This window comes from Mastacembelus armatus, chromosome 21, assembly GCF_900324485.2.
Source record: "Mastacembelus armatus chromosome 21, fMasArm1.2, whole genome shotgun sequence".
In the NCBI taxonomy this organism is placed as follows: Eukaryota; Metazoa; Chordata; class Actinopteri; order Synbranchiformes; family Mastacembelidae; genus Mastacembelus; species Mastacembelus armatus.
In genome coordinates, this window is record NC_046653.1 from 20,677,040 (window position 1) to 20,704,420 (window position 27,381).

Genomic DNA, 27,381 nt, shown 5'->3' on the forward strand with positions numbered 1-27,381 from the left:
AACACCAGATATTTCTGCAACAATGATGCTGCCATTACAGTTTGCCCAACAATGTGCATGGATGGACGTGGTTGTAAACTCTTTTCAGAGATGTTAGTGTGTGTTTTCTGTCCTGTTTGGTAATCAGTTGCAGTAATTCTCCTGAAGACATCACTCTTGGAAAAATTGATTTGATTTTTGGGTAAAGTCCCCTTGGAAGTACTCTAGTGTGCCGTCTCATTACTGCAGTTTCCTCTTGGTATTCCCATAATGAATGTGCTAAATAATATTCAGACTTAAAAAATGGTAAATTCTGCATGGGTCTCATCTCATCAAAGCCCTTTCACCACCTGATATTGAGAATTGACAACCTTGGCCTTTAAAGATTTCCATAAATTACCAGGTTACAGTTCATTTTAGGGTTTTTCTTTTGGCTGCTCACTGTCTCTTAATGCATTCTGAATTATGGCTCCTTTTCCCTGCAAGTTATGAATTTGCCTCCTTGTCCATTTTAATATCCATGAGAGGCCTGTCTTGGTTCAGTGAGCTCTAACTGGCCTCTTGACTCTGTCATGTTTTAAAAATTCCCACAGTTTGAGCCATGTGACTCAGAAACATGAATGGAGCCTCCAGGCAATATATCTGTGCTTGTTGCTTTTTTTTCACTTTCATCTGCTGTGTGTTTGTGTCACTTAATGCAGAGCATGGGGTGGAATACAAAGAAGCAGAGAGGTATTGTGGCGCAAAAGAGCCTCAAAGGTTTTGTAGAGGAGGAAGATGAGGAAGAGGAAGATGAGGAAGGAGGGGTAGAGTGGTGCTGAGTTTCTGTTGTGAGTTGTTGGAGTCTCCTGGATGGAGGGAAGCAGGAATTATACAGTACAGAGAAATAATTGCTGAAGTTTCTTTAGTCCCCAAAACTCCCCCCCCCCACACACACACACACACACACCCTTTTTTAAACTTTACCTTTCGTCTGAAGTGAAAATGCCTTTGCAGACTAACTTTTCAACCTTCCATTAAGACTGTTGAGGGGTTTTTAAGATAAATAAAAACATATAACAGTGAGTAAATAAAGACACAGAGTTCTTTGTAGCACACAGTCACTTCTGGGAAAATAGAAGCCTTTGTCATTTGCCGCTTTTTATTTTTGGGCAGGTTTTGGATTAGGAGTAATAAAGCAGAGTAAATGGCATATTAACTCACTTTATACTTGTACAAAATACCCACAGCAGTCAATAATCTAGCTACTGTAGGTGTGCATGCCAGCCTGTCAATCTATGGTAAATATTTCTGTGAAAGTTGATCTCGTTCTTTACAAAAAGTTCATCTATACATATATCTTCAGGTGTGACCTCAGACTTCTCCAAAAAAAAGGCCACAGTCATAAAGGAGAACTAAGCCCCATTAATTATAACGCTGCATTGACCTCAATTAGAACTGATTAAGGCCATAAGAAGCCTGTTGGCCTATGTCTCTGTCTTCATCTGTAGCAGCGTTCTGCTGACAGTGGCAGCTACGGTAATAGGCTGTTAATATGATGAACTGTCCAATGTTCACACTGATGTCCTCTGAATATGATCATACAGTCAGAGACACCTTGCTATAGTTCATTGCACCAGTAGCTGGAGTCAAATTGTTATTGTTCAGTTCAAACTTAGCACAGCCAGTTGAATCACTTCATGCCCTCTACAGAATATGGTTTTGAACATTTCAACAGATTTCAATAGAGAAAAAATTTAATAAATTGTGGTTTCCAAAAGATATAGAAAAGAAATACCCTTAAACATACAAGTTTGAGAATGTGTTCTCACTTCTGGTACGTACCCAACTCCCAAAAAAAGGTCAAAATAAATTTCATACTTCTCTTTGAACTTCACTCTCTGGGATGTCTCCTCTCAGTTCTCACTATATTTACCATAGCACCACCATCAGCATCAGAATCACAGTGAAAAGCATATGGACCATCGCGATAAAGGACAAGAAGGGAATGAAGATAATTCAGTAGAAAAGCATCTGAGCCCTGTTGCCTTTATTCACTATCACCCATTTTCTCTTTAGCGGCTTAATTATCAGCCATTTAAATGTCTCAGCAATTTGTGTAAAAGCCTAACCATCAAATAAATTGAGACAAGGGGACAAAGCAGATGAAAATATTTTATCCAAACTAAAACAAGTGAAGGGAATTTATGAGATTCACGTGATTTTTATAATAGTAAACTTCTTGAATGTTTCCAAACAATGAATGCTCCACTGAATGAATTTAAAACTAGAACTTGTGGCTGTACACTATATTACAGGAAGGCTGCAGGCCTGTGACACAGCTTGAGTCCACTATACCTCTTTTTTAATCATTAGTATCTAATAATTATCTTTAAAGCAAACTGGTGATCTGAGGGGTCTCTAAAACAGAATAGTCTTCTCCTCTTTATCTTATTTGCTCTTCTCCCTTCTTCTCCTCCTCTGATCCTCTCCTGTCTGCTTGGCACAGCTTTAAGGTGTTTCTTGCAGACGTTGCTGCAGGTGTGTCTTTAGAGAATAGAGGCCAGTGATGGAGCTGCTTGTCCATTTTTACTACATCACTTGATTGATATACTCCAGTTACCCAGCTCCACATTAGAATTCTTCTGAGATAGTAGGTCCAAACAAACATAGCTTTAAATGGATGAGCCTTTGTTGAGCTTACATTGGAGAAAACGAGACGGCTTTAAAGGGAGAAGACGGCAAGTCAGATAAACACAACTCCATTAACCTGCCTCCACACCAGGTCTCTCCCCCTGTCCAGGTTACACACTCCTGATTAATGAGGCTGCTTCAAGAGCCTCGACACCTTGCTGCAAACTCCCTCACCCAATCTCTCACCTCCCTCCCCTCTCAATCCCCTTCCCCACCGCCCTTTTGCCTCAATTTATCCATTACTTTAATTTTCACACCTCTTAGTCGAGATCCTTTGTCCTCATGGAAGGGGTGAAGCATCGAGCACACAAAGGTGTGTGCCTTACAGCCAGAACTCATAATTTACCACAAAGAGGCTAAAGCACCAGTCGAAGTACCAGTCTCTCTGCATTGATCAGGTGCTCTCTAGGCTAGAGCAGCTGATTGATGACATTATGGAAAGTCAGCCGACTGGAATCAAAGTGGAACCAGCACAACTTGAGAAACATTGTACTGGCAGGGCATCACTGCTTGTCATGACCTGATTTCTCTATATTTAGTCTGGCTTGTTATCAGGACCCAAGCAGCTGTCTGCTGCCACCACATCTCCCATCCTTGTTGAGTAGCTGGCCCTCGCAAAGGGGCATAGATTATGCTTAATGTCCATGTCAAGACAAAACACCTCTAACACCTACATGCTGTTCAGATGGCCAACTTCACAGCAAGGGTACCTATTACATTTGAAAGAAGGGGCTTATTTGTTTGGGTTGTATCCAGACTTGATGCTTGCATCAGGTGTGTCTGCGTGTTTGTATAGGACATGCACAGAAAAAAAATCCAAGCTCGTACATTACAGTGGCTGAACAAGGAGAGGTTATTTGTCTTGGTGCAGATGAATTAAGATGCCATTGGTTCAGTGCAGTTGTGAGAATCCCATCTGCCCTCCAGACTCAGCATTATTGCAGACAGCCCGAGCACCTCTCCTGTGGTTAATGGAGCTTGAACAGAGCTGAGAAAATAGAACACCTCATTCTGTACCATGTTTAGGTTCAAGTGCGGGTCAGTGATAATGGGGAACGCTGCCAATATCATTGAATTATTCAGAATCATTATGAAAGACAGCTTAGGAGGCTGTATGTCAGGAATTCCTATTGATTAGCCATTACTCCTATATGACGCTGAGATGTCTCTTCATACTAATTCTTCTGGTTGTATATAGATGATTAATATTTAATTATGAAGGAACATGTGGTCATAATTTGTGGTCTGTTCCTGCTAAGAGTTTAAGACACTTGTTTGATATTGTCTGCAGCAGTTGTTGGTTAATACATGCCTGCATCCACAAGGTTTTCGCCTGCTGAATAATTTATGTTTGTTTACACTACAAAGGAAATGGAGCTTAGTATTTACACATATTCTTACCTATTATCATTTAATATTGTTATTTTTAACTTAATATTCACTGCTGTGCTACTGTGAACAGCCACCAGAACACTGTGGTTCAACACTGATGTTGGCTGATGTGGTCTGGCTCACAGTCGGTGTTCGTTCATCCCAAAGGTGTTGGATCAGGCTCCTTCAAACCAGAACCATTTCTTCATTAATCCGACTTTGTGCAAAAAGGCCTTGTCACATTTCAGCCTGAAAGAGCCAAAGTGGAGTCAGACTGTTGTGTGTGTTAAGGTTTTATACTGGAAGTGGCTGAGTCCACAGACTTTCTGTCATATAGTGTATTTTATTTAGCATGTCCTTTTCTCTCTTTCTGTCCTTCATCCAGAGCTTTCCTGGCTCAACTGGTGTCTAACCGGCTCCTGTCTCTTCAGCCTTGCCCTCATCCTTTTCTTCAGGGAATCTTACGACCGCCTCTACCTGGATGTCTTTGTCTCGGTGTGACACAGGATTGAATAATTATTCTTGGACAGAGATCTGGAAAAAGGGAAGACGGAAAAGTGGAAAAACCTCTTTCTTAAAGGATGAAAGATTTTAGGATGTTGTGAACAATCACGATGGATTGCTGTGTCTGCCAAGAAGAACAGCAAAGTTATTCAACATCAATGTTTACTCTTATGTGATTGACTCAAAGCCATGACTGTTAACACATTGTTACCCATTTCTGTATATCAGTCTTTGTATGTAAACAAACATTTGTGAATGTTTCATTTTTGTTGTTGTTGTTGTTGTTGTTTATGATGATGTAATATTTTAAATTGTTCTCAGTGTTGCCCCCGGGTGGCTACTTGATTTGCCTTCCCTGATTTCTATAGTGAACAGAACACAGTTACTGAACTGACAAGCTGGATAACACACTGACTCCAGATCAGCATCACGTGTCATCCCCTGACTAGGAAGTAAACAGGACAGCTGCACCGGCCAGTCGGGAGGCCTGGGTGTGTGGAGTCTGGGAGAAACGAGGGACCTCCTGGTGATTTAGTGCTGCTCCAAACTGCCGGAATTGAGTCCCTGGGTAGGCTTGACTGGCCTGACATTAAATGATCTGTGACACTGGCTGTCATTGAGAGGCAGGTACGTTTATTATATTGTTTGCCCTCTCAAGACAATTATGCAAAAATTATTACCAGATAATTGGGTGGTGCCAGAACTTTGGCATGGGACTAAACCTGCACTTTTTTCACACCAGCTCTGTCCAGCTGAGTTATCTAAACTGTTATACCTTCACATTTCAGTAGCTGTTCAGCCTTTTTATGGTTAGGTTGGTTAAGTTGGTGTCAGTTTCCGAGATGTGTGCTTTTTAATCCAACTAAATAATGTTAATATGTATTTTACAGTTTCTAATCATATGTTTTCCTCAGCAATCACAGTATTTATTGTAAATGGCTCAACACTAACACAGTTAACACCCAATTTCATTGAAACTGGATGTGTACTGACAATTTTAACCACAGCAGATTCACACTGAGGTAGATTATTGTATCATACATGAGACAAGAAATATTTTGTGTTGTAATTGTCATGCTGCTCCTCCTCCTAAGCACCAGCAGGTGTCTCTGCATCAACTGAAAGTCTAGTGACATAAAAAGGAAGGGAAAACGACAAGGTAGTTGCCATTTTCTTGGATTGCTTGGCTGATGAAACTGAAATATAATAAAAACCAAATCTGTAGGGGCATAAACAGAAAGAAACATCAGGACAAATGGGAAAACATCCGTTACTTACAGAAAAACTATTTCTCTAACTTGTTCATGAAGTCTTTTTGTCTGTGTGAGGCGCACAATTATAAGAGGGGTTTTTATCTGATTTGCTCTGGGGTTTGCGGAGCCTCTGTAACATGTTTCCTGGTGCTGGTGTTTTTTTACATTTTTAAATTTTTTTTTTTATTCTGAACAGGTTGTCTTTTACCTTTTGACGTGTTGCCTTAATTGCCCAGTGCAGTGCGTTAAACCTCCTTCTCTTCCACACTGTGACTAACTTGTGTGTGTACATATTGTTAAAGGTCATGTTCTTCTGTTCTGCAGCATGCTCTGTGGTTTCCTAGACATTGCATTATGAACGTCCTTGTCCTGTGGAAAGGAAAAAGAATGAATTTTGACTGTTTTCAGCACCTTATTAAACTTAACATTTTAAGAATAAAACTGTTGCTTTTCTCCTGTTGTTGATAAGCTAATGGAGGCTCACCCAGTATGGATTCACACATCTCCAACACTCAGATAGCTAAAAGTCTGTACTTCACCTTAAATTTACTGTTCGAGTTCACAGAGCCAACAGAAAATGTTTTACTGTCCAAATACATCAGCTTAGACTTTATGTCTGTGGTGCATTTTTAATTCCACATGTACAGTAGAAAAGTGTCACTTGGTAAATAAAATGTCCTGGTGGAATTTTAAAGTCTTCTTTACATAATTTAATTTCAGACATTGGTCTGTTCTATTCCTGTATCATATAAACAAACACTCAACAACATAGGAAAACATATAATTCAATGTTGTCTTAAATAATTTTGTGATGGACTGTGTCATTAGACCTGTCAATCTGTAAAAGACGGGGGGGCTTCTAGTCTGGAGTTGTATGTGGTTTTTTGCCCTTTGTGTTTATTGCCTGCCCTTAAGGAGCAGATTGCATCACACCTGGGTGTGAACTCATTTGCTGTTTTATTTTGGCAGCACATGTTCTCACACATGGTCCCTGAGGCTGGAGGACAAGAAAGTCTCAGAAGACATGATGCTTTAGGAAATCTCTAATTTTTCCTAATTGTGTCGGGATGAACATGTATGAGCCATAGGCATGACCTCACTGTTTTCCAACTGTTAGCACCTGCATGTATAGTCTCCTCTGCCCGGTGGCCTAGCTGGGGATGAGCTCATGCTGTGTTGCTGGTGAGAACGAACATCTCTTAGACGACCCAGCATGCAGCAGACTGTCGAAGGATTCAGTCTGTTTCCAATTAGTATGAGTGGCTGTCTGGGTGTCTGTGTGTGTGTGTGTGTGTGTGTCTGTGTCTGTGTGTGTGTGTGTGTGTGTGTGTGTGCGTGTGTGTGTGTGTGCGTGTGTGTGTGTGCGTGCGTGCGTGCGTGCGTGCGTGAACAATAAGATGCTGAGATTAATTTCACCTCATCTATGAAATGATTCCTTTTGTGAGCCTTTGAACTGCTGCCATTCAAGCTGGCAGGAACTCCTAACCTAAACCAAGACTTTTGTCTGGAATGAAATTCACAAATGGCTTGAAAAATATATACAAAAAATGAATTTGACTGTCAGCTAGATCAGATTGGATGGTTTAGAAGGTCGGGCTTTGCCTCAAATTATTTAATGGCATTTAAAAACGTGACCTGGGGGGAAGTAAAATGAATCAAATGTTGACTTACGTAGACCTGCTTGGTTTCAGAGGAGCTGTCATATGCATTCATGACTAATCCTGCAGTTAAAATGTGTGAGCACACTTTACTGTTTTTAGATAACCTTGACGTGTGTCAGTTTGACAACAAACCCTTCTGTTTGGACTTTTAAGCCAACAGCATTTGACTATGATATCCAGTAAATTAATTTCAGGTGGAGATTCACTGGAGAAAGAGAAAGAAAATGTGCTCTGTTTTAGCTTTTCAGTTCATTGACAGTTTGAACTTTTTGCTTCTCTCTTCCAGGCTCAATAGATAAAACAGCACAGAAAATGTTTAACATTGCACATCAAAGAAAAATGAACCTGCCAAAGGATTAAAAACTACAATTAATAATTGAATGTTTTTCCTGTGAGCTGGTTTGTTTACTTGTGGCAGTGAGAAATGGCCACAGTGAAAGGCTATTGAGTTGTTTCAAATGGTCAAAAGCCAAACACTCAGAGCTGTTTATAGAAATGCTATTGTTTTTCAATAACGATACCAGCGATTGGTGATCAAACATCTATTGTTGGGTCATTATTTTTGAATGGTCCTGGAGGATTTCAATTCACAAACACTCAAATATATGATAAATCGACCCTGCCATTCTGCGACAAAATCGATATATACCACCACTGTTGATTTATTGCATCCCTTCAGTAGAAAACCATGATATGCAGAAACACAAGTATTCAAATACGATATTCAAATCAGAGGATAAACCAATCAGATCTTCAAGTGGAGCAAATATTCACATGCTGAAATTGTAAATCTATGTCAGAGACAAAAAGCAGCAGCAGGAGACTCTTAACCCACAGCTGAAAATCTGATTAAATCCTGTTATATCTGCTGTGGAAATTTCTACAAAAAGAGGAGTCAATTCATTCCCACAGAGTGATGTTATTAAGGAGAAAACACTTTTCTTTTTACAATGAGGTGTTTGTGAGTAAATACACAGTTTCTCTGACAAACACGGGACAAAAGAGGTGGCTGTGTTTTCTTGTCAGAGAGAGATAAGGTAATGATGCATACATTTGCTCCTGTTCACAGACACAACACTAACTGTTTATTAACAGCTTTTCAGCAGGAGTTCAATTCCAATTTCGTTCTTTGGCTCCTTGTCAGTGCAGGACATGTTATTGTAGCTGTTTAGCCTCTCCTGGGAACGGACGCAGCCACACAAAGAGAAGCAATATTTTTTTATTTATTTGTTTTGTTTTGTTTCTACCCACAAGCAATTTTGATATTTTGGCTGTTGTTGCATGGACCTGTAAAATGCTACAAAAGCAGCTGGCTGGATGGTGGAAACTGGTGTCGCTGTCACTGCATCTGACTTTTATAGAACACCTTTTGTTTTCTCCTTTCAGACACAGCGTTTTACATTCCCCCGTTGTGTTTCCATTGAGACATTGCTGAGTTTTCTTCCTCTTGTGACTAAAAGTCGCTTGTGTCTCTTTTTTTTTTTTTTTTTTTTTTTTTTTTTTAGCATAGCACCTCCATGTCTCCTTGTGCCTCCCTGAGCGCCACAAGTCCCTTAATTGACTTTTCAGGATTATGAAAAATGAGCCTTCCTTTCAAATGGCTCATTTAGCAGAGCTGCTATCACGGTGCTTCTTACTTTATCTTCAACATATTAAAAAGGCCTATGTGCTCTTGATTAGGAGCGATGGGCTGCAAAAGCCCAAGTTGCCGGTTGTTGACAGCTGGCCACTAATTTGCCAATTCATCACTGCTGAATTTGAGGTATTTGGCTGCTCTTGTGAGAAAACAGCATATATTAAGATATAAATGCTTTAACAGTATTTCCAAAACACCAAGAGAGAGACCTATGGGAGATGTACGGAAGACAAACACAGCAGGTAGATTTAGTGCTTACAAAGTGCTTGGTTGCATGTTTATGGGCTGTAACAGTCAGTGTGTCACAGCCATGTGTCCCGCACAACATTTTAAACTCACTCATGCTCATTAATCGCAGCCTGCTCAAAGTAGTTCCAGTATATTGTTTAGTAAACCAGTTTGTTCTTGTGGAGCTGAAGCACTTTTGAAAGATGATATTGCAACACAGAAGTTGCATATTTAGCCTTAATATTGAAAAAATGACAGTTTGAAATATACTGAGTGTATGGTTTGACAGCAGAGAAGTAGTTCATTGGACAAACGTGGTTTTAGTTTACGTGAACAATGGTGAAAACTGGACTCCAGTGGAATCCTTAGATGTGCAGTGGCACAGCCTGATACAGATTGCATGGCCTAATGCCAGGTAAAATATAATTTAAACGTTTATGCTGGACTTAAGTTGAAGTGCTCACCTACATTTAGGCACAAATGTAGGTGTTAAAATGTTTTTAGGTAACCTTGACGTGTGTCGATTTGACAACAAACCCTTCTGTTTGGACTTTTAAGCCTACAGCATTTGACTTTGATATCCAGTAAATTCACTGGAAGAAGAGAAAGAAAAATGTAACTTCAAAGGTCAGTGAAAGCATGTTTGAAGGTCAGGTCAGGGTGAGTAGGTCTGATAAGCCATGATACTGTCACTGATGAAGCACGCTCCTATTATTCCTAAAACTAGATGTTCTAAGGAGGGAAAAGAATGTGTCTACCTGCAGAGTCAGGTTCTGCTTGGCTGAGACTTTTCAGCTTTAATACAGGACGACGTGGCCCTGACGGAAGCAGCATGTCCTCTGAGCAAGAGCAATTATGATAACCATGCAAGCGGAAAGGCTGTAGCCGGAAGAACAGCAAGACAGGCTTTGATCCAGCAGGCTGCCTATTTAAATCACCTCTACTACAGACGCCATCCTCAGCCAGCGTAGAAGGGCTTTTAAATAGTGAGTGAGAGTCCTCTCCGGGCTCCTGTGCACTCCTGTCATAACATGCAGGTTTTTAGCCATCTTTCTATCACAACACAATCCAAGTCTTTGTAAAACTCTTTTACCAAAATCTCGACTGTTCAAACAGTGCTTGACAAGCTAATGAAAATTTTTAATGGAAGAGGACTGAAAAAAGAAGGATTACAATCTTGAATCCTTTACCAGAGGCCTGGGAGTTTGAGGGTTCTTTGCAGTATCTTAGCTGTTCCTAGCACTGCGCTCTTCTGGACTGAGAGCTCTGATGTTGTTCCTGGAATCGGCTGGAGCCACTCTCCCAGTTTGGGGGTCACAGCCCCGAGGGTGCCGATTACCAGGGGGACCAATGTTTGCTTTCACCTTCCACAGCTTTTCTAGCTCTTCTTTCAGCCCTTGGTATTTCTGAAGCATCTCATGTTGCTGTCACTTGGGCCTTCTTCTGTTGTTTGTCCACCACTACATCTGGTTGGTTAGCCGTCACCAGTTTGTCAGTCTATATCCCACAGGATCTTAGCTCGGTCATTCTCCACCTCCTGTGGAGGTGTATCTTATTTTGACCTGGGGACCTCCGGCCCACGCTCGGCACAGATGTTTCTGTACACTATGCCAGTCATTTGGTTATGTATTTTATAAGTATGTATGCCCTGCCTGCTAGCATCTTACAACCTGCTGTTATGTGTTGGATTGTCTCAGGGGCATCTTTGCACAGCCTGCACCTGGGGTCCTCCCTGGTGTGGTAGATCGATCTTGTGTTCAGAGCCTGTTCCTGTGCTGCTATGATTAGTGCCTCCATGTTTTCTTTCAGTCCAGCGTTTTCAAGCCGCTGGTAGGATTAATCGATATCAGCCACTTCTTCTATCTGTTGGTAGGACATACTGTGCAGGGATTTGTGCTGCCATGATGGTTCTTGCTCCTCTCTTCTCAATCCTCAGGCAATCTTCCTGATGTACTCATGGATTTTTGCTGTTTCATATCAGATGGTGGCTCTGACGCTCCCCAGTCCTTGGCCTCCTTCTTTCCATTTAGTGTACAGTGTCAGGATGCTGGATTTGGGATGAAATCCTCTGTACATTTTGAGGAGCTTCCTTGTCTTGACATCAGTGGCCTCTATCTACTCTTTTGGCCAGCTTATGCCAGTGGGGTATCTGATGACTGGCAGGGCGTAGGTGTTGATAGCTTGGACATTGTTCTTCCCATTTAGCTGGCTTCTTAGGTCTTGCCTAACTCACTAAGATACTTCTAGCTGTCCTCAACATCTGCTATGCTGCCTTCTGGACTCCTTCAGTCCTGACAACCTTCACTCCTTTTGTTATCGTCCGACCACACTTATCCAGTCTGAATGACATTCCGATGTCATTGCTGTACATCCTGGTGGTGTGGAGCAGTGAGTTGATGTGAGTCACTTCTGACGTACAGCTTGATGTCATCCATGTACTGGAGGTGGCTGATGGTTGCTCCATTTCTCAGTCGGTATCCGAAGCCAGTCTTAGTGGTGACTTGCCTGAGGAGGTTCTGGCCTATAACAGCAGCAGGGACAGAGCATCTCCTTGGTAGATGCCGACCTCAAAGGGAGACTTGTACAATCAGCTTGAAGTTGGCCTCTAGGGATGTTTTCCACAGTCCCATTGAGTTTCTGATGACGGTTCTCAGAGGCCTCAGTGATGTTGTATAGCTGTAAGTATTCCAGAATCCATGCGTGCATTTAGTCGTAGGCTTTCTTGCAGTCAATCCGAGCGGTGCACAGGTTGATTTGTCTGGTCTTACAGTCTTGAGTGACTGCTTTATCTACCAGATGTTTTGCTCCTCTGGTTTTCCTACCCACTCATGTTGAGCCATTTCCTTACTCAGCCTTCAGGTACCCATTCACGGTAGGTCCTATCCATTAGCAGCTGGTTCATTTAAGCTGCTTGGCGCTCTTGGAGTGCAGTTAGCTTCTTTAGCCAGTAGTTGTGGATCATCTCAGGCCCTGGTGCTGTCCAGTTCTTCATACTTGAGACCCTTTCTTGGATCTGCCATTGTGGGTCCTGGGTCCTGTTCAGGGAGATTGCTGGGGTCTGTTGTTTACAAGCCACTGAGCATTGGTGTCATGTGATGCCTCCTTCTCCCATATTTTTCCAGTATTGTTCAGTCTCCAGCCTTGGTGCTATATATATGTATGGATGTCTGTACTCTGTGATATCTGAGTGGGTCAGTCAAATTCTGATTATCTGTTCATCTGTCAAAAGGAAACTAAACCAGAAAATCGTAGTGATGTTGTCTTGAAGCTTGTGAATTTCTCCTGTGACCCTACTGAGCAGAAAATGAAAAGGTGCAACGAGTGTCCAGGCTGGGTCAGCAGTTTCATTAACCCATCGCTGTTCCTGTGGTGCAGCAAAACGGCATCTGATTTGATTGTGACAGCTGCTGTCGGCTCTCTGCAGTCTGATGGTGACGTTGGAGAGCTGCAGCAAGATGCCAGCTAGCCACCTGAGAAATGGTACGAGATGTGTGGTGTGTTTGTGAGAAACACTGAAAGTGTGCATGTGTGTGGGTGATAAATACTAAACCAAAAAAAAAGAAAATTGAGCTCCAATTTAGAGCCAAGTAAACCACCCAAAAAACACTCCATGGGGTCTTAAATCCTCTGCTGGAGAGAAGAAAATTACTGCATGAAATTGCCTTTTTTTTCTTCTATTGTTTCCTTTGGTGCCAGCACTGAATAAAACATATTTCATTGCATATTGTATATGGTTTCAAGGACAATGCTTTTACAAATGTAAAGGGAAAAGGATTAGATGTATATAGTGTCTATAAACTAATGAAAAATAATGTACAAGCCCTCAACATCACCATGCAGTTACGTTAGAGAAGGCAATAATGTTCCGATTTTTGGACATTGCTCCAGAGAGAAGTTCTTTTATTCTGTAAGGTATTTCAGTTCAAATACCCCTGCTCTGTGTTTTTTGTGAGATGAGAAGCAATTTAAATTGATCAGTTTCAATAATATATCATTCAAAGTTGCAACGAAGTTAAATGAGTATCCCTTTGACACATTCTTAAAATCACATATTTTAATACAGGACGACGTGGCCCTGACATCTACGTGACTTATGTTAACTTTTTATGTTTGTTGGCACCTACATGACATTTAAATGATGTTTTTCATGGCTCCTCCATAAATGTAGAATGCAGTACAGAAGAAACAGGTCAGGTCCACAAAAATATTTCAAAAATATTTTGTTTCTGAGAAATGCAACAGGTCTCTGAAAAAATACATTAAATCTGAAAAATACATCTTGCCCTGAAAAATACATATGGACCAGAAAAATACATCAGATCCTGAAAAATACGTCTGGCCTATGAAAAATACATCTGGTGTATGAAAAATACATCAGATCCTGAAAAATACTGATGGTCTATGAAAAATACATCAGGTCCTGAAAAATATGTGTGGTCTTTGAAAAACACATTTGGTACTGAAAAATATGCCTTATCTCTGACAAATATGTCTGGTCTATGAAAAATATGTTAGGTACTGAAAAATACGTCTGGCCATGAAAAATATGTCTAGCCTCCAAAAAATACATCTGGTCCAGAAAAATACAATTGATCTCTGAAAAATGCAACTGGGTCAGAGAAATACAACTTGTCCAAATAAATACGTTTGGTCTCTGAAAAGTACGACTGGTCAAATAAAATATGTTTGGTGCAATAAAATACGACTGGTCTCAGGAAAACATCTGGTCGAATAAAATATGACTGGTCCAATAAAATACAACTGGTCTCAGAAAAGTACGACGATGGTCGAAGAAGGAGAGGAGGAAGGCATGTTCGTAGGCAAAGAGAGAAGAGGAAGGGCAGGAGTGTAGGACTTAGAGTAGGGACTTTGAATTTAGGAACTTTGTCAGGGAAAACTAGAGAGTTGGCTGATATGATGGAGAGAAGAAAGGTGGATATCTTGTGTGTTCAGGAGACCAGGTGGAAAGGTCACAAGGCCTATAGATTAGGAGCAGGGTTCAAGCTGTTTTATCATGGTGTGGATGGAAAGAGGAATGGAGTAGGAGTTATCCTGAAGGAGGATTTTGCTAGGAATGTTCTGGAGGTGAAGAGAGGGTCAGATAGTTTGATGAGTCTGAAGCTGGAAGTTGAAAGTGTGATGTTGAATGTTGTCAGTGGTTATGTCCCACAGGTAGGATGTGGAATGAGGAAGTTCAGGAGTGTGTTAAGAGGAAAAGGTTAGCTAAGAAGAAGTGGGACACTGAGAGGACAGAAGAGAACAGACAGGAGTACAGGGAGATGCAGCGTAAAGTGAAGGTAGAGGTGGCAAAGACCAAACAAAGGGCGTATGAGGATTTATATGATAGGTTGGACTCTAAGGAGGGAGAGGTGGATTTGTACAGGTTGGCGAGGCAGAGAGACAGAGATGGGAAGGATGTGCAGCAGGTTAGGGTGATCAAGGACAGGGATGGAAATGTGTTGACAGGAGCCACAAGGATGGATGGAAAGATGGAAGGAATACTTTGAAGAGTTGATGAACGAGCAAAATGTCAGAGAGCACAGAGTAGAAGAGGTGACTGTTGTGGAGCAGGAAGTAGCAAAGATCAGTCAGGATGAAGTGAGGAAGGCGTTGAAGAGGATGAAGAGTGGAAAGACAGTTGGTCCTGACGACATACCTGTGGAGGTATGGAAGTGTTTAGGAGAGGTGGCAGTAGAGTTTTTGACTGGGCTACTTAACAAGATCTTGGAGAGTGAGAGGAGGCCTGAGGAATGGAGGAGAAGTGTACTGGTGCCCATCTTTAAGAACAAGGGAGACGTGCAGATGTGGAAACTACAGAGGAATAAAGCTGATGAGTCACACAATGACGTTATGGGAAGAGTAGTGGAGGCTAGGCTGAGGTCAGAAGTGAGCATTTGTGAGCAGCAGTATGGTTTCATGCCAAGAAAGAGAACCACAGATGCAATATTTGCTTTGAGAATGCTGATGGAGAAGTTCAGAGAAGGCCAGAAGGAGCTGCGTTGTGTCTTTGTAGATTTGGAAAAAGCGTATGACAGGGTGCGGAGAGAGGAGCTGTGGTTTTGTATGAGGAAGTCTGGAGTGGTAGAGAAGTATGTTCGAGTGGTGCAGGACATGTATGAGAGCTGTAAGACAGTGGTGAGGTGTGCTGTAGGGGTGGCAGAGGAGTTCAAGGTGGAGGTGGGACCGCACCAAGGATCGGCTTTGAGCCCCTTCTTGTTTGCTGTGGTGATGGACAGGCTGACAGATGAGGTTAGACAGGAATCTATGTGGACCATAATGTTTGCAGATGACATTTTCATCTGTAGTGAGAGCAGGGAGCAGGTGGAGGAAAAACTAGAGAGGTGGAAGTTTGCTCTGGAAAGGAGATGAATGAAGCTGAGCCGCAGTGAAACAGAGTACGTGTGTGTAAATAAGAGGGACTCAAGTAGAACGGTGAGGTTACAGGGAGTAGAGGTGAAGAAGGTGGAGGATTTTAAGGACCTAGGGTCAACAGTCTAGAGCAACGGAGAGTGTGGAAAAGAAGTGAAGAGACATGTGCAAGCAGGTTGGAACGGGTGGAGGAAAGTGTCAGGTGTGATGTGTGACAAAAGAGTGTCAGCAAGAATGAAAGGAAAGGTGGACAAGACAGTGGTGAGACCAGCAATGTTGTCTGGTTTAGAGACAGTGGCACTGAGAAAAAGACAGGAGGCAGAGCTGGAGGTAGCAGAGCTGAAGATGTTGAGGGTCTCTCTGGGAGTGACGAGGATGGATAGGATCAGGAATGAGTACATCAGAGGGACAGCTCATGTTAGATGTTTTGTAGAAAAAGCCAGGGAAGCCAGATTGAGATGGTTTGGACATGTTCAGAGGAGGGACAGTGAATACATTGGTAAAAGGATGCTGAGGTTAGAGCTGCCAGGAAGGAGGCCTAGAGGAAGACCAAAGAGGAGGTTCTTGGATGTAGTGAAGGAGGACATGAGGATAGTTGGTGTTGGTGAGGAGGATACAGAGGATAGGGTTAAATGGAGGCAGATGATTGGCTGTGGCGACCCCTGAAGGGAGCAGCCCAAAGGAAAAGAAGGGTCTCAGAAAAACACAACTGGTCAAATAAAATACAATTGTTCCAATAAAATACAACTAGTCTCCGAAAAATACTAAGAGTGGCTAACATCTGACAGCAGTCATAGAAAAATGGCAGTGGCACATCTGTAATAAGGAACAATTCAATTCAATTCAATTTATTTGTATAGCACCAAATCACAATACAAATCATCTCAAGGCACTTTACCAAAAAACCCAACAAATCCCTGATAAGCAGCACTTGGCAACAGGAAAGTACAACAGAAGAAAAAATCTCCTGCAGAACCAGGCAAACACTACAACAAAACACAGAAGTACAATTTCACTGTTATAACAGGGCTATTACCTGTTACCTATTACAAATACAATATTACTTATTACCAACAGTTTCCAAGTATCTGCAGAGTCTGTCTCTACGTCAGTCCAAGAGAAGTGCGGGAAAAATGCACATTGAGGCCTTGGGACTTCCTTAATTCCCATGAGCCCTCTTGACATTAGATTGGCATTACATGGCCCAAACAGCACCCTCTTGTGACCAAAACAGGCATCATAACCAAAACAGTGACAGAAGGAAACTAAGGATTCACAGTTAAATTATACAGACACCCAGTTTTTTCCGACCTGGTTACATATAGAGATATGCCATGGCTCCTTTCAGCTGATTACTATAGACTACATAAAAGTTATTGGCTTGGTGAGGCGGTGGAGGAGTGAAGCTAAATTAGTACTGGAGGTAATAATGCCCTGGGGCTAGAGGAAAAAAGAGATGTTGAAAAATGACTCTCTATCTTACCATTGGTATGTAGCATTAAACCAAGCGATCAGGGGTCAAGTGGTGCTTTTTTTTGTGTAAAATAAAATTTGTACATTTTTATTTTGTCCTTGTAGGCTCCCAGTATGATTAGTCGCTGCCATTAATCTGTTGTCTGTACTGGTAATGTCTGGGTTTTGAGGACACAGAAAACATTTCTAACCTCCATATAGCAGCGTTTCTTTGAAATAAATTGTCAGTTAATGGAGCACGGTGGTGTTGATGCACGTGTATGTGTGCATGGGTTTCACTGACATTGCAGGAAAAAGCTTCAAACAAGGACAGGGAAATTGCTTAAAAGCCTGTCTAAGAGTATGGTGAATGCCTGGCCTGAAATAGATTCGCAATTACTTTGTCACTTTCTCATTTTTGAAACTTTAATACCATTTTCCTGTTTTTGTTGTTTAAGCACTTTTAAATTCTCACGCTTAGGCCCATATACAGGCATAAACACAAACCGTAATCGAAAAACTGAGGTCCTGGATTGGATAAATGATTCATGTTGAACAACATGTTGCCAACTAAGATCTGCAAAGCAGACGAGTGTAAGCGGCTTCTTACAGACTGTTTTTTGAATGTATTAACTCTGCCACAAGGTGAGTGCAGCTCAGGTTTAATATTGCAGCACAAACCTGCCATGGCAGTGGGTCAAAAATAAATCAATGAACGTTTACTGAAGAAACTGCTGCTGTGGTTTTGGACCATAATGTCAAAAGGCGTAATGTGAGCACTAAGCTGTATGGGATATATGAGCAAGCAGGACTTCAGTTAAAATTTACTGTATTAGCATGAAAATGAAGTAGAGGAAGTCTCCCTCTTCATATGATCTTGACAGCTTCTGTAAGCTGCAGGAGGAGCAGCAAGGTTGTTACCTTGCTTCAAAATCAGAGGTGCTCATGTCCCCCTCAGTATTTCTGTGCCATCAGCAGCTCTATTTACGACACTGTCGTCAATATTGCTTCCACTCAGTAAGGCTGCCAGCCTTTACAACTTCCATCAGCTGGTTAAGTAGACTGAATAAAATGTGAATGGCTCACTCGGGCTCTGTGCAACTACTATAAACCCCAACGTTCGCCAAATAAGCTTTTTGGAAACTGCCTCCACCACTCTGCTGTGGCTATTTTAATAACTGAACAAGGGAGGCACAGTAGGTGATTTAACATTGTTTGGTCTCCCCTCTCTTCTTTGTTAGTAGGAGGAGAAGACTCTCCATCACTGCTGGTTCTGCCTCTCTGACTCATTTCTCTCTGTTAACCAAGGTTAACTTATAGCACCATTAACTCCTGTCCTCTTACAAGGAAATGTAAGGAGAGCATCCCAACTACTTTTATTTCATGACTGGGTTTGGCCTAGTTTGCCAGAGACCTGTTAGACTGGTTTACAGAGTCCAGGGAGTCTAAAGAATCTGTTTGGGTACGGCCCGATTTTGTCCCTGTCATTCAACCTGCAGTGTGAGCAGGGTCCCACTGCCCAATTAATCAGCCCATCTGTTTGGGCCCTCTTGTAGCTTTTCATTGACTTTGTACACACTATTCACCATGATGACAATTTGTTTTGCATTTTCTGAACACTTCATAATGCAGCATTTATTCAGAAACCTGTAGAGTTAGCTCTAGACTCTATCCACCTCCCCACAATCTTCAGAATCAAGCTGACATTTCTGTGCTGAGGCCACTAGCTGAGGGCACTTGGAGTCTGCTAAAGATATTGTGTTGTGACAGCTGGGGAAAATAAGAGTTCTTAGTGGAAAACAGTTAATTTCCTTATAACTTTAATTCTTTGAGGAAACATGGTGTTGGCTAGAAGTGGAATGAGAGTTGGTGCGGTTAGTTAAGATTTTTCCTTCTTAAACAGAGACATATTTTTCTGGCTGAGACAGATTTTTTTGTGATTACCCATAATAGTTCCTCCAGCTTGGCTGCGTGGTCCAACAAACCCAGGTGGCCGGTGGTTAGGAAGCCGATGTGGGATTTTGTCCTTGTTGCCACTCCTTCTGGCATGAAATTGGCAGGACAGTGTGACAGGTCAACCGTGGTGAGAGGAGGTGCCAGACATGTGTCTCCAATGTGTGGAGGATAACAGCAGAATCAGCAGTGACATGAACTATAGTTCAGATGGAAGTGGACGTTTAGGAAAATCTGCACAAATGGAATAAAATTAAATGAACAAAACAGGTCCCAACTCAAAGACATGGCTGAGAAATAAAAACAAACAAAAAGCCTAGTCTAACCTAAAAAGTGACTTTTACTCCAAGAAACACAATGGTGGCAGCAACCAATAAACCTAGTGTATGTAACAAGAAAAGAACTACGTGATGCAAGATGTACAGGGTACACACTCAGCTAGTCCACCTCACAACCACAGACAACAGATATACAATAACTTTAATAATTAGCATGAAGGAGAGAGGAGAGTCCATGCCACTTACTGTCTACCTTCAAATGCTTTCCTCCAGGCTGTGATTGGTCTGCAGGCAGAGCATTAGCCAATCAGGGCTCCATGCCTGATCCCGCCCACAGCAGCACCTTAGTAGAGACAGTGAGAGGAGGGGGAGAGCCAGGAGTAACACACAGAAGCAAACAGAGCCCTGCTGCATGTAACAGTTCCCTACTACGCTCCAGGCTAGAAGAAGACTTTTCAGTTGGACATGTGTCACAGAAGTGCATCCTCTCCCTTTATTTCCAGAATAAATGACTGCAGTGTTGGAATCCTTTGCTGTATGAGCAGAGGAGAGATGGATGGGGCAAACGAGCCAAGTAGTCAGGGTGTGTCCAGCAGAGTGCCTGTGGATCACTGGTGGTGCCAGTGGCCTAGACACCAGTACTTTATCACGACACCGTGATGATTGTGCTGCTGAGCAGAAAATCGAGAATGAAGCCAGAGAACAGCTACTGTCACACAACTTAGGAAAGGACACTAAATATAATCTGATAAAACATTCTGAGTACATTCACTCTTTAGCCTTCATACATAACTGAGTGCACTGTTTGTATTTTACAGTGGAGCATGTATATCGGTAGTTGTCAGAAAGGTGAACATCCCACTCTTCATTCCCTAAAACACACATACCTGCGAATTCATATATCCCTAAAGCCCTAGCTATACTTCTCAATTAGAAAGAGCAGCCTCTCTGCAGCTTTATTAATGGTCGCAGTGAAAGCATTAATCAGTTAGCATTCTGCTGACGGACAGACGTGCAGCGATCGGCTCTCTGGTAGGCATCCACGGGGAGGTCACCACGAAGGGGCTGTGGGCTGAAGCACTCAGATAAGACGTTAAAGGAATCCAGGAGAAGATGTGGTGGTTAGGTTAAGAGTCACGTTCATCATGAATTATGTTGAAAATTAATTATTACCTGAAAGTCATTGTTTACAAATCTATTCACATTTAAGATTATGGAAAAACCCTGGTCAAATTAAACCACTACTATTTTTATCACATGTATTTAAAAATTGTAGCATCCTATTTGCACTAATGAGTACTTTTGTTTATGGTTTACTAATTGCAAATACAGACTTCCTGAATGTTTAATCTAATTGCTTACTAATACATTTTTGGTTTCCCAGGTTACAGGCATTCACTCTGGTTGGTGCACTTCCTCTACCTTAACCTTGTTTTTTAATCTAGTGAAATTAGAGCCAAAAAAATGACCATGCAGAACTAAATTCATTCATTAGGAGCATTCACTGATAATTAGACCACTGGGTAGCAACAAAACTGAAAACCATGCTAGGAACTAAACAGAACTTCCTTTTTAACACTTTTCAAACGTGTTAGAAAACAGATGCCTATTGTCACCTCAATAAGATGCAGTGCAAAATAAACACAAACATGAAATAAGAATGCACCTAAACTCTGGTTTCATAACCACCAACCTCTGGAAATACATCTGGCTCTTCAGCAGCCACATGTTAAACTTTCTTAACCACTTTAACTTCACTGTTATTGTATAATAGCCAAAGAAACAAACCTGGCAACCTAATAACTGGGCTTACTTTCTTAGGTCTATACTGATCTGAAACATAAAAGTGTGTGTAAATATGTGTTTCCCATTAATGTCATAACTATCAATTTATGAATTGATCAGAAATCCTTGTGATAAATGTTTGATGGCCAGCACATCAGTAGCCTAGTGATGGTCTGAGAAACCCCAAACACTAAGAGGAACCAGCACAGATCACAGTAGCATAATATGACCATCTGATGTTTATTCTGTGTTATTGTGTTTACAGAGTGAACAGCCGGGTGTTTTTGATGTGTTGTGCAGCTTCCCAGGAGGCAGCCGGCAGACAGACGTGTCTGTGTTCTTGCACACAGACACAGGATGGGCAGATCACACAGCGTCTGAAGCTGCAGCCAGGAAATGCTCTCATGGTCTACGGGGACTGAGACTTGGTCGCCTGCACCATCACAGCTCTCTATCCTCCTCCGTGGGAAAAACGGTAATTGTTTGATATGATTCATCAGCTCAGCAGTAATCCACTGTTTTCTATGAGAGTAAGTGTGGCCTGGAAAGGGCCTGTCTGAAAAAAAAACTGAAGGAATTGGTTTTATTGGAAATGCAATCAAAGGTGTCAAGAAGTCACAAAAGTGCAATCTGTTGTTGAATAAAATCAAGCTGTCTTCTCAAGTCTGTCCCTCTAATCTGATGCTGTTGTGGTTTCATTCACTGGCCAACAAACTAGAAGACAGTAAGTTCTTATCTCAGCCTGGGCATGGTTTAACAAAGACGGTTCCTATATGACCCAGAGATAACAGTCACACACCAGATAGAAAAGAGTTGCACTTTTTATACACAAAGATAAGTCTCTGTTGACCTAACAGTGGCATAAACTTTATTCACTCCTTCATGGATTTTTTCCATAGCCTATCAGCAGAATGGAGGTAAAATTGTCCCCTTTTATCCAGTTTCTTCAGGTCATGACTGATGAGTAAAACTGTTGTTTATTGCTGAAACAACATTAACATGTTTGTCTTTTAAAGAATAATTTGGAAATCTGGGGGGAAATCAGACTGAACATCAGCTATTGATACCTCCAAAATAATATATCTCCCTTTTCTTTGCCTTTAAAAAAAAATCTTAAATCCTTTCCAAAACTGTAACACCAACAAAGCCCACTGGTCACACTTGGGCTGGCATCAAGGTTTATTATCTTTTATAATGTACAATATACAAAAATATAGGGTACCAAAAAATTCACAGTGTCTAAAAGGCAGTGATTATAGTCTACGTGACAGGTCTAACAGTACACCTGGTAAGTTGCATAGAAGGGCACAAAGCCTCACATCACAGGGGACAGAGCTCAAAATGGACCAATCAGATGACTGGCTTTCAGACAAGGCCAATAGAGACTAAGTTTGGACAAACAACTGTTTCTGAATTCCATTTCTCCATTATATGTGAATATTTGCCATCTGTATTTCTTGATACATTCTCATTATCTGTGCTATGCTGAGTTATTTTCAGTCTGGATTAATTTGTTTCCGGAAATTTGATGTTTGAGCAGCTGGGAAAGGTCATAAGCCACAGGCGGTTGGTCACATTGTGGAGCTCTGTCCCCAAACAAACCTCATGGTTGGTGTGTACTTAGCTGCTGTACTTTTTTTTTTTTTAAAACAACTATAAGGCTTTTTTTTTTTTTTTTTTTTTTTTTTTTTTAAACAAACAGTGTTAGCTATACAATATACAGATTAATTTACATAATCCTCTTCAGGTGCAATAAATGGGCTGCAGAAGGCTGTCACTCCTATATACAGATAGAGCTCTTATCTCATGCATGTACAGTAGTGGAACTTAAAAGCATTGCTGGGTTAGCATTCATCAATCAGGCAGCAATAATAAAATATAGCTGTGAAAATGCCCTTTATAAACCAAGCTTTGACTATAAATAGTATCGTTCCACCCCAGAGGTGCAATGCTTTAACTTACAATGATTAACATTTCATACATGAACAATAGAAAAGCCAACAGAATGTTGAGAGTATAAGCAACAGAGTGTGGAAAAAGCACAAAAAAATATCACCTCCAAAGTCCTCATACTTACATGTATGAAAGCATTTACATGGTACAAAATACAGTAACTCCTGTTTGCTCATTCAGTCATACAGACACACAGAGAGAGAGAGAGAGTACAGGTTTGCTTGTATACACATACACACACACATTTTGATCTTCACACAGGCAAACTCCAAAGCAGGTTTAATTTAGGTTTTTCCCCTTTCTTTTCAGATGAGGCCAAATGGATTTTTTGTTACAATCATTCTTTGTAAAAACTAGATCAATAATATTTGTTTTCTCTTTATGTTAACATTTTTATGTATTGAAGATACAGTGGTTACCAAACTGCTGAAAAAATCATGAAAACTGAGGAATGTGTTCATTCATTGAAGTGAAATTAGAGAACCAAGAATTAATCAGCTATATTTCAACAAAATATTTCCTCCTATGCTACAGCTCTTCTGAGCATAAAACAATTATCTTAAAAAACAATCATTAAAAAAGAACAAGTGCCAGTCTACTAGCTTATTCTACCATCATAGAAAACCCAGTCCAGATGTTCAGCACACTGGCCATATTTGATATGACCACCGAGCTATTTAGCACTCAGTAGAATCAACGCATTCATTGGAGAATCAATTGGAGAATCAATCAATTCCCTTTCGGAAGTCTTTGCTTATGGGGAAAAATAAACAGAAAGAAAACAAAGCTCTCCCTTGCCCTCCATTGCATACAGGCACCCAAGGTATTTCCAAAGCTTTATGTACAGTTCAGACCACTTCCCATAATCCCCTTTGCTCTGACATGGAGTGAACGTCCTTGTCCACTAAAGGCATCCGATTCTGGTTAGAAGCAGATTTAGAGAGTATTTTTTCCAACTCAGGCTGATGTTCTGACTTTTCCAAACAGCTGTCCAGAAAATGTAATGGACTGTGAAGTTCTTATCTTTTCTCTCATAGGAAATGCCAACAATGGAGGATGTGCATCTGCCCCAAACAACCAATCTGACATTGATCTTTAATTTCTTTCATCATTGATTCGATTCAGTTTTCTCTTTCGCTGTTGGTCTCGTTCTATGCTGAGTGGCAAGGGCATACCAACGTGCCTTCTGCTTGTGTTGTTGAGAGGCTTAAAGTTCATTACAGGCTCAGAAAGTTGTTTGTAATGGAAAAGTGTTAAACAGTGACCAACCTGCTGATCCAGAGAATTGTATTTTCTTTTCCAGTGTTCTGTTCTTGTCCAGTTCTGCAGTTGCTTGACTTGGCACCTGTGTGAAGGTGTTCTGCTCATAATTATTTGTCTACAGCCATAACTTGTCCTGCTAGTTTCCCACTGGATCCCCATATAAAGATGAAGCTCTGAGATGACATTGCAGTCAGACCCTTACAATAACACAACGGCAGCTGGTCCCTGACTGCACCAGGACATAGGCATTGTCATCCAAACCCATATCTCCTGTTGGAATCTCCCAGAAATGCCCTTTATAACACAAACCCTAATATGCGGAAGAGACTATAGGAGTGAGGAAAGGGGCAACTGCAAACACAGGACCTGGCTGAGCTCTGAGAAACGTTTCTGTTCATGTCGGATCGGTACTGTCACCATGGGGTGGTGTCCTTTTGGGGCTGCAGCAGGAGATGTGAGAGATGGTTGTGGGTCTGTCTCAGCTGTTGTTGCTGTGGTTGTAGGTCCTGCATGGTGAAGGGGAAGAGTTGGGCTGGTAGTCGTATTTGCCAAGTGTTGTGGGATAGTAGGTGGTGGTGTAGACGTTTGTCTGCTGGAGTGGCGTTGGATAAAAGTTGGATCTTTCATCTGGCAGCAGGTTGTTCTTGTTTAGTGTCTGGAATGACACAGCAGAGGAATAAAGGGAAGAATGCGACTACACAATCTTACAGCTTTATATAATCATGTTGGTTTGTTTTTTTTAACCTGCTTATTGAATATTTTGTACTTCCCATAGTGAATGTACTGCAAACAGATTTGCCTGATTTGTCTTTCTAAAAGGGATAGTTTTGATATATTGAGTAATGTGCTTATGTGCTTGTTACCACACAACCATTAAGACTCTCCAAGAAGTCACCGCTTCCAGTCAGGAACAGTCCAGCACACAATTTCCATAAAACCACAAATGATTTTTCCAGTTTAGTTCGTATATTATGGGATATTGCATGGTTCAAAAAGGTGTGCTCGAAAAGATTTACTATTTACCTGTGAGCACTGAGAAAGGGACATCTGAGCCCAACCACAGATTTACACAACCAGATAAAAGTCACTTAAAAGTCACCTAAGGTCGTAATCTCTATAATAATGAGGACAGGTGACATTAAAGGTGACAGGTAAATTTATACTGCCAAATTAGTAATTTTAGCGTGATGTTAGTGTCAGCTTGGTTTGTGCTAAAAGCTGGATTTAGGTTAGGTGGTCAGAATCAGCATTAGTGTTGTTGCTGCTCTTTGACATTGTTCTTTATTATAATTAAACTTAAGTTAGCTTTCAGCACATAGTGACCTAACACTAACAATGTTATATAAGCCTGTGTGGAAGTGACCAATTTACATGGTTCAGCTGGGATGTCTGACAGGACTGACAGAACAAAAGCTTCCCCCCGTATTTCCATTATATTAAGTTAACTGTTTCAGGCTGTAGTTCTATATGAACAATACAGACAGAGGGATATCAATCCCCTTAAACCCTTAAACAAGAAGAAACAAGAAATAAACTATTCTTCTGCCCTGGAAGAGCCTTTCAGTTATTTTCAGAAAATACAAGTTTTGAGGATTCAATTGTAGATATAACTGATGGAGATTTGTTTCAGTGGTATCTGCGTTTTAAGAGGTCTTAAATAATGTCTCAAATAATTCTTGCCCACTGTAGTACCTCCACCGGTCTTGAGGACATAGCTTGTGCGCTCTAACTGTATTCATAACCTAAGTGAACAAATTTAATTTAGTTCATGTCATGCATACTCAATACACTAATATATGAGATGGCAGGAATTCACTCCAGGCCTCTTAAATAAAAACAAGTCTAAAACCCACATTATATTCTAATGCAATTCCTGAGTCTCAGTAAAAGCTGAACATAAGGTAAAACACTTTCCAGGGGAAGCATTAGACTAATGTAATCCATCTGAACAACTCTGGGGACCGAGGCAGGAAGATAATCAGGTTAGAGCTGGTGAAATACACAACGTTGGGCATCATAAATTGGCCTGAAGGAAAAGGACCTGCTGGATAAACAGTACTGTAGTGGAACACAGTGGCATCAGCTGCACATCCAGCACAGTCTGGCTGCCCCCTCTGGTCATTAAAGCTAATGAGTTCAGGCTCTCAACACCATGACGGCTGTCAGCACTGCGTCCACACAGCAACAATAACAGCAGGAACAACAAGTGTCAGGCGGCAGACATGATCTGGGATGGGTCATTGTGTTTAGGCACCATGTTCTTGCCATGCTTTGGTAGGCTCTTAGGTATGGTCAGGTTGATGGGAAAGGCGATGACAGATACTTGCTTGTCAGACACAGGCTGTGCTCAGACTGAAAATAACTCTGGGGTGCATTGAGAAGATGACATGCAACCCAGAAAATTCAGTTCAAACAATAAAACATAAACTACAATTGGATGCTGCAAAAATCTGATGAGCACAGTGACAAATTTGAGTTTCATGTCTCCCCTGGGTTCATGCGGGTTGTCCCCAATGTAAACATTTTGATGGGCCCATCCAAGGTCAAACTTCTTGTTGAGTGGCCCACTCACACATCCAGCTTCTTCTAGAGCTTTATCTGGCACTACATCATAACAGCCCTTAACTGTCAGCGCCTCAAGTGTCCATTCAGAATGGTCCAAGCAGGCAGACAAGGCTTTTCAGGAACTTAAGTCACTTCACTTCTGCACCCATCATCTCCATTCCTGACTCTGTTCGCCACTGTGGTTGAAGTTGATGGCTTGCACATGAGAGTGAGGGTGGACCTTTCTGAAGTGTTTGGCATATGATCAGAAACTTCAGCCCTGTGCCTTCTTTTCATTCAACTTCCAGCCCTTGAACTACTTTCGCTTTTTCACCTACCTGGTTCCCCTGCCTGCCCACTAACTTCACCCACTGTCCTAGCCCTTACCAGCTCCTGGCTAAATAAAAGCGAGACACCAAAGAGACACCAAAAAATTGACAAATTTTTTTTGGTGTCTCAAAGTTAACTCAAAGTTATAC

At 41.4% G+C, this 27,381-nt stretch overlaps 2 protein-coding genes across 3 annotated transcripts in view; one reads left to right on the forward strand and one right to left on the reverse strand.

The window, feature by feature from the left end:
- slc49a4 (solute carrier family 49 member 4) overlaps positions 1-6,221 on the forward strand; it is a 37,915-nt gene extending 31,694 nt beyond the window's left edge. Inside the window, exon 9 of the mRNA XM_026295900.2 lies at positions 4,409-6,221. Within this exon, the coding sequence (XP_026151685.1) occupies positions 4,409-4,524 (116 nt within the window). The 3' untranslated portion in view covers positions 4,525-6,221. The remainder of the gene's footprint in view (positions 1-4,408) is intronic.
- Positions 6,222-22,303: 16,082 nt separating this feature from the next.
- The window catches only part of sema5ba (sema domain, seven thrombospondin repeats (type 1 and type 1-like), transmembrane domain (TM) and short cytoplasmic domain, (semaphorin) 5Ba), a 140,090-nt gene continuing 135,012 nt past the window's right edge, over positions 22,304-27,381 (reverse strand). For both annotated transcript variants that reach the window (XM_026296322.2, XM_026296321.2), the window contains one exon: positions 22,304-25,013. In XM_026296322.2, the coding sequence (XP_026152107.1) occupies positions 24,837-25,013 (177 nt within the window). In that variant the 3' untranslated portion in view covers positions 22,304-24,836. The remainder of the gene's footprint in view (positions 25,014-27,381) is intronic.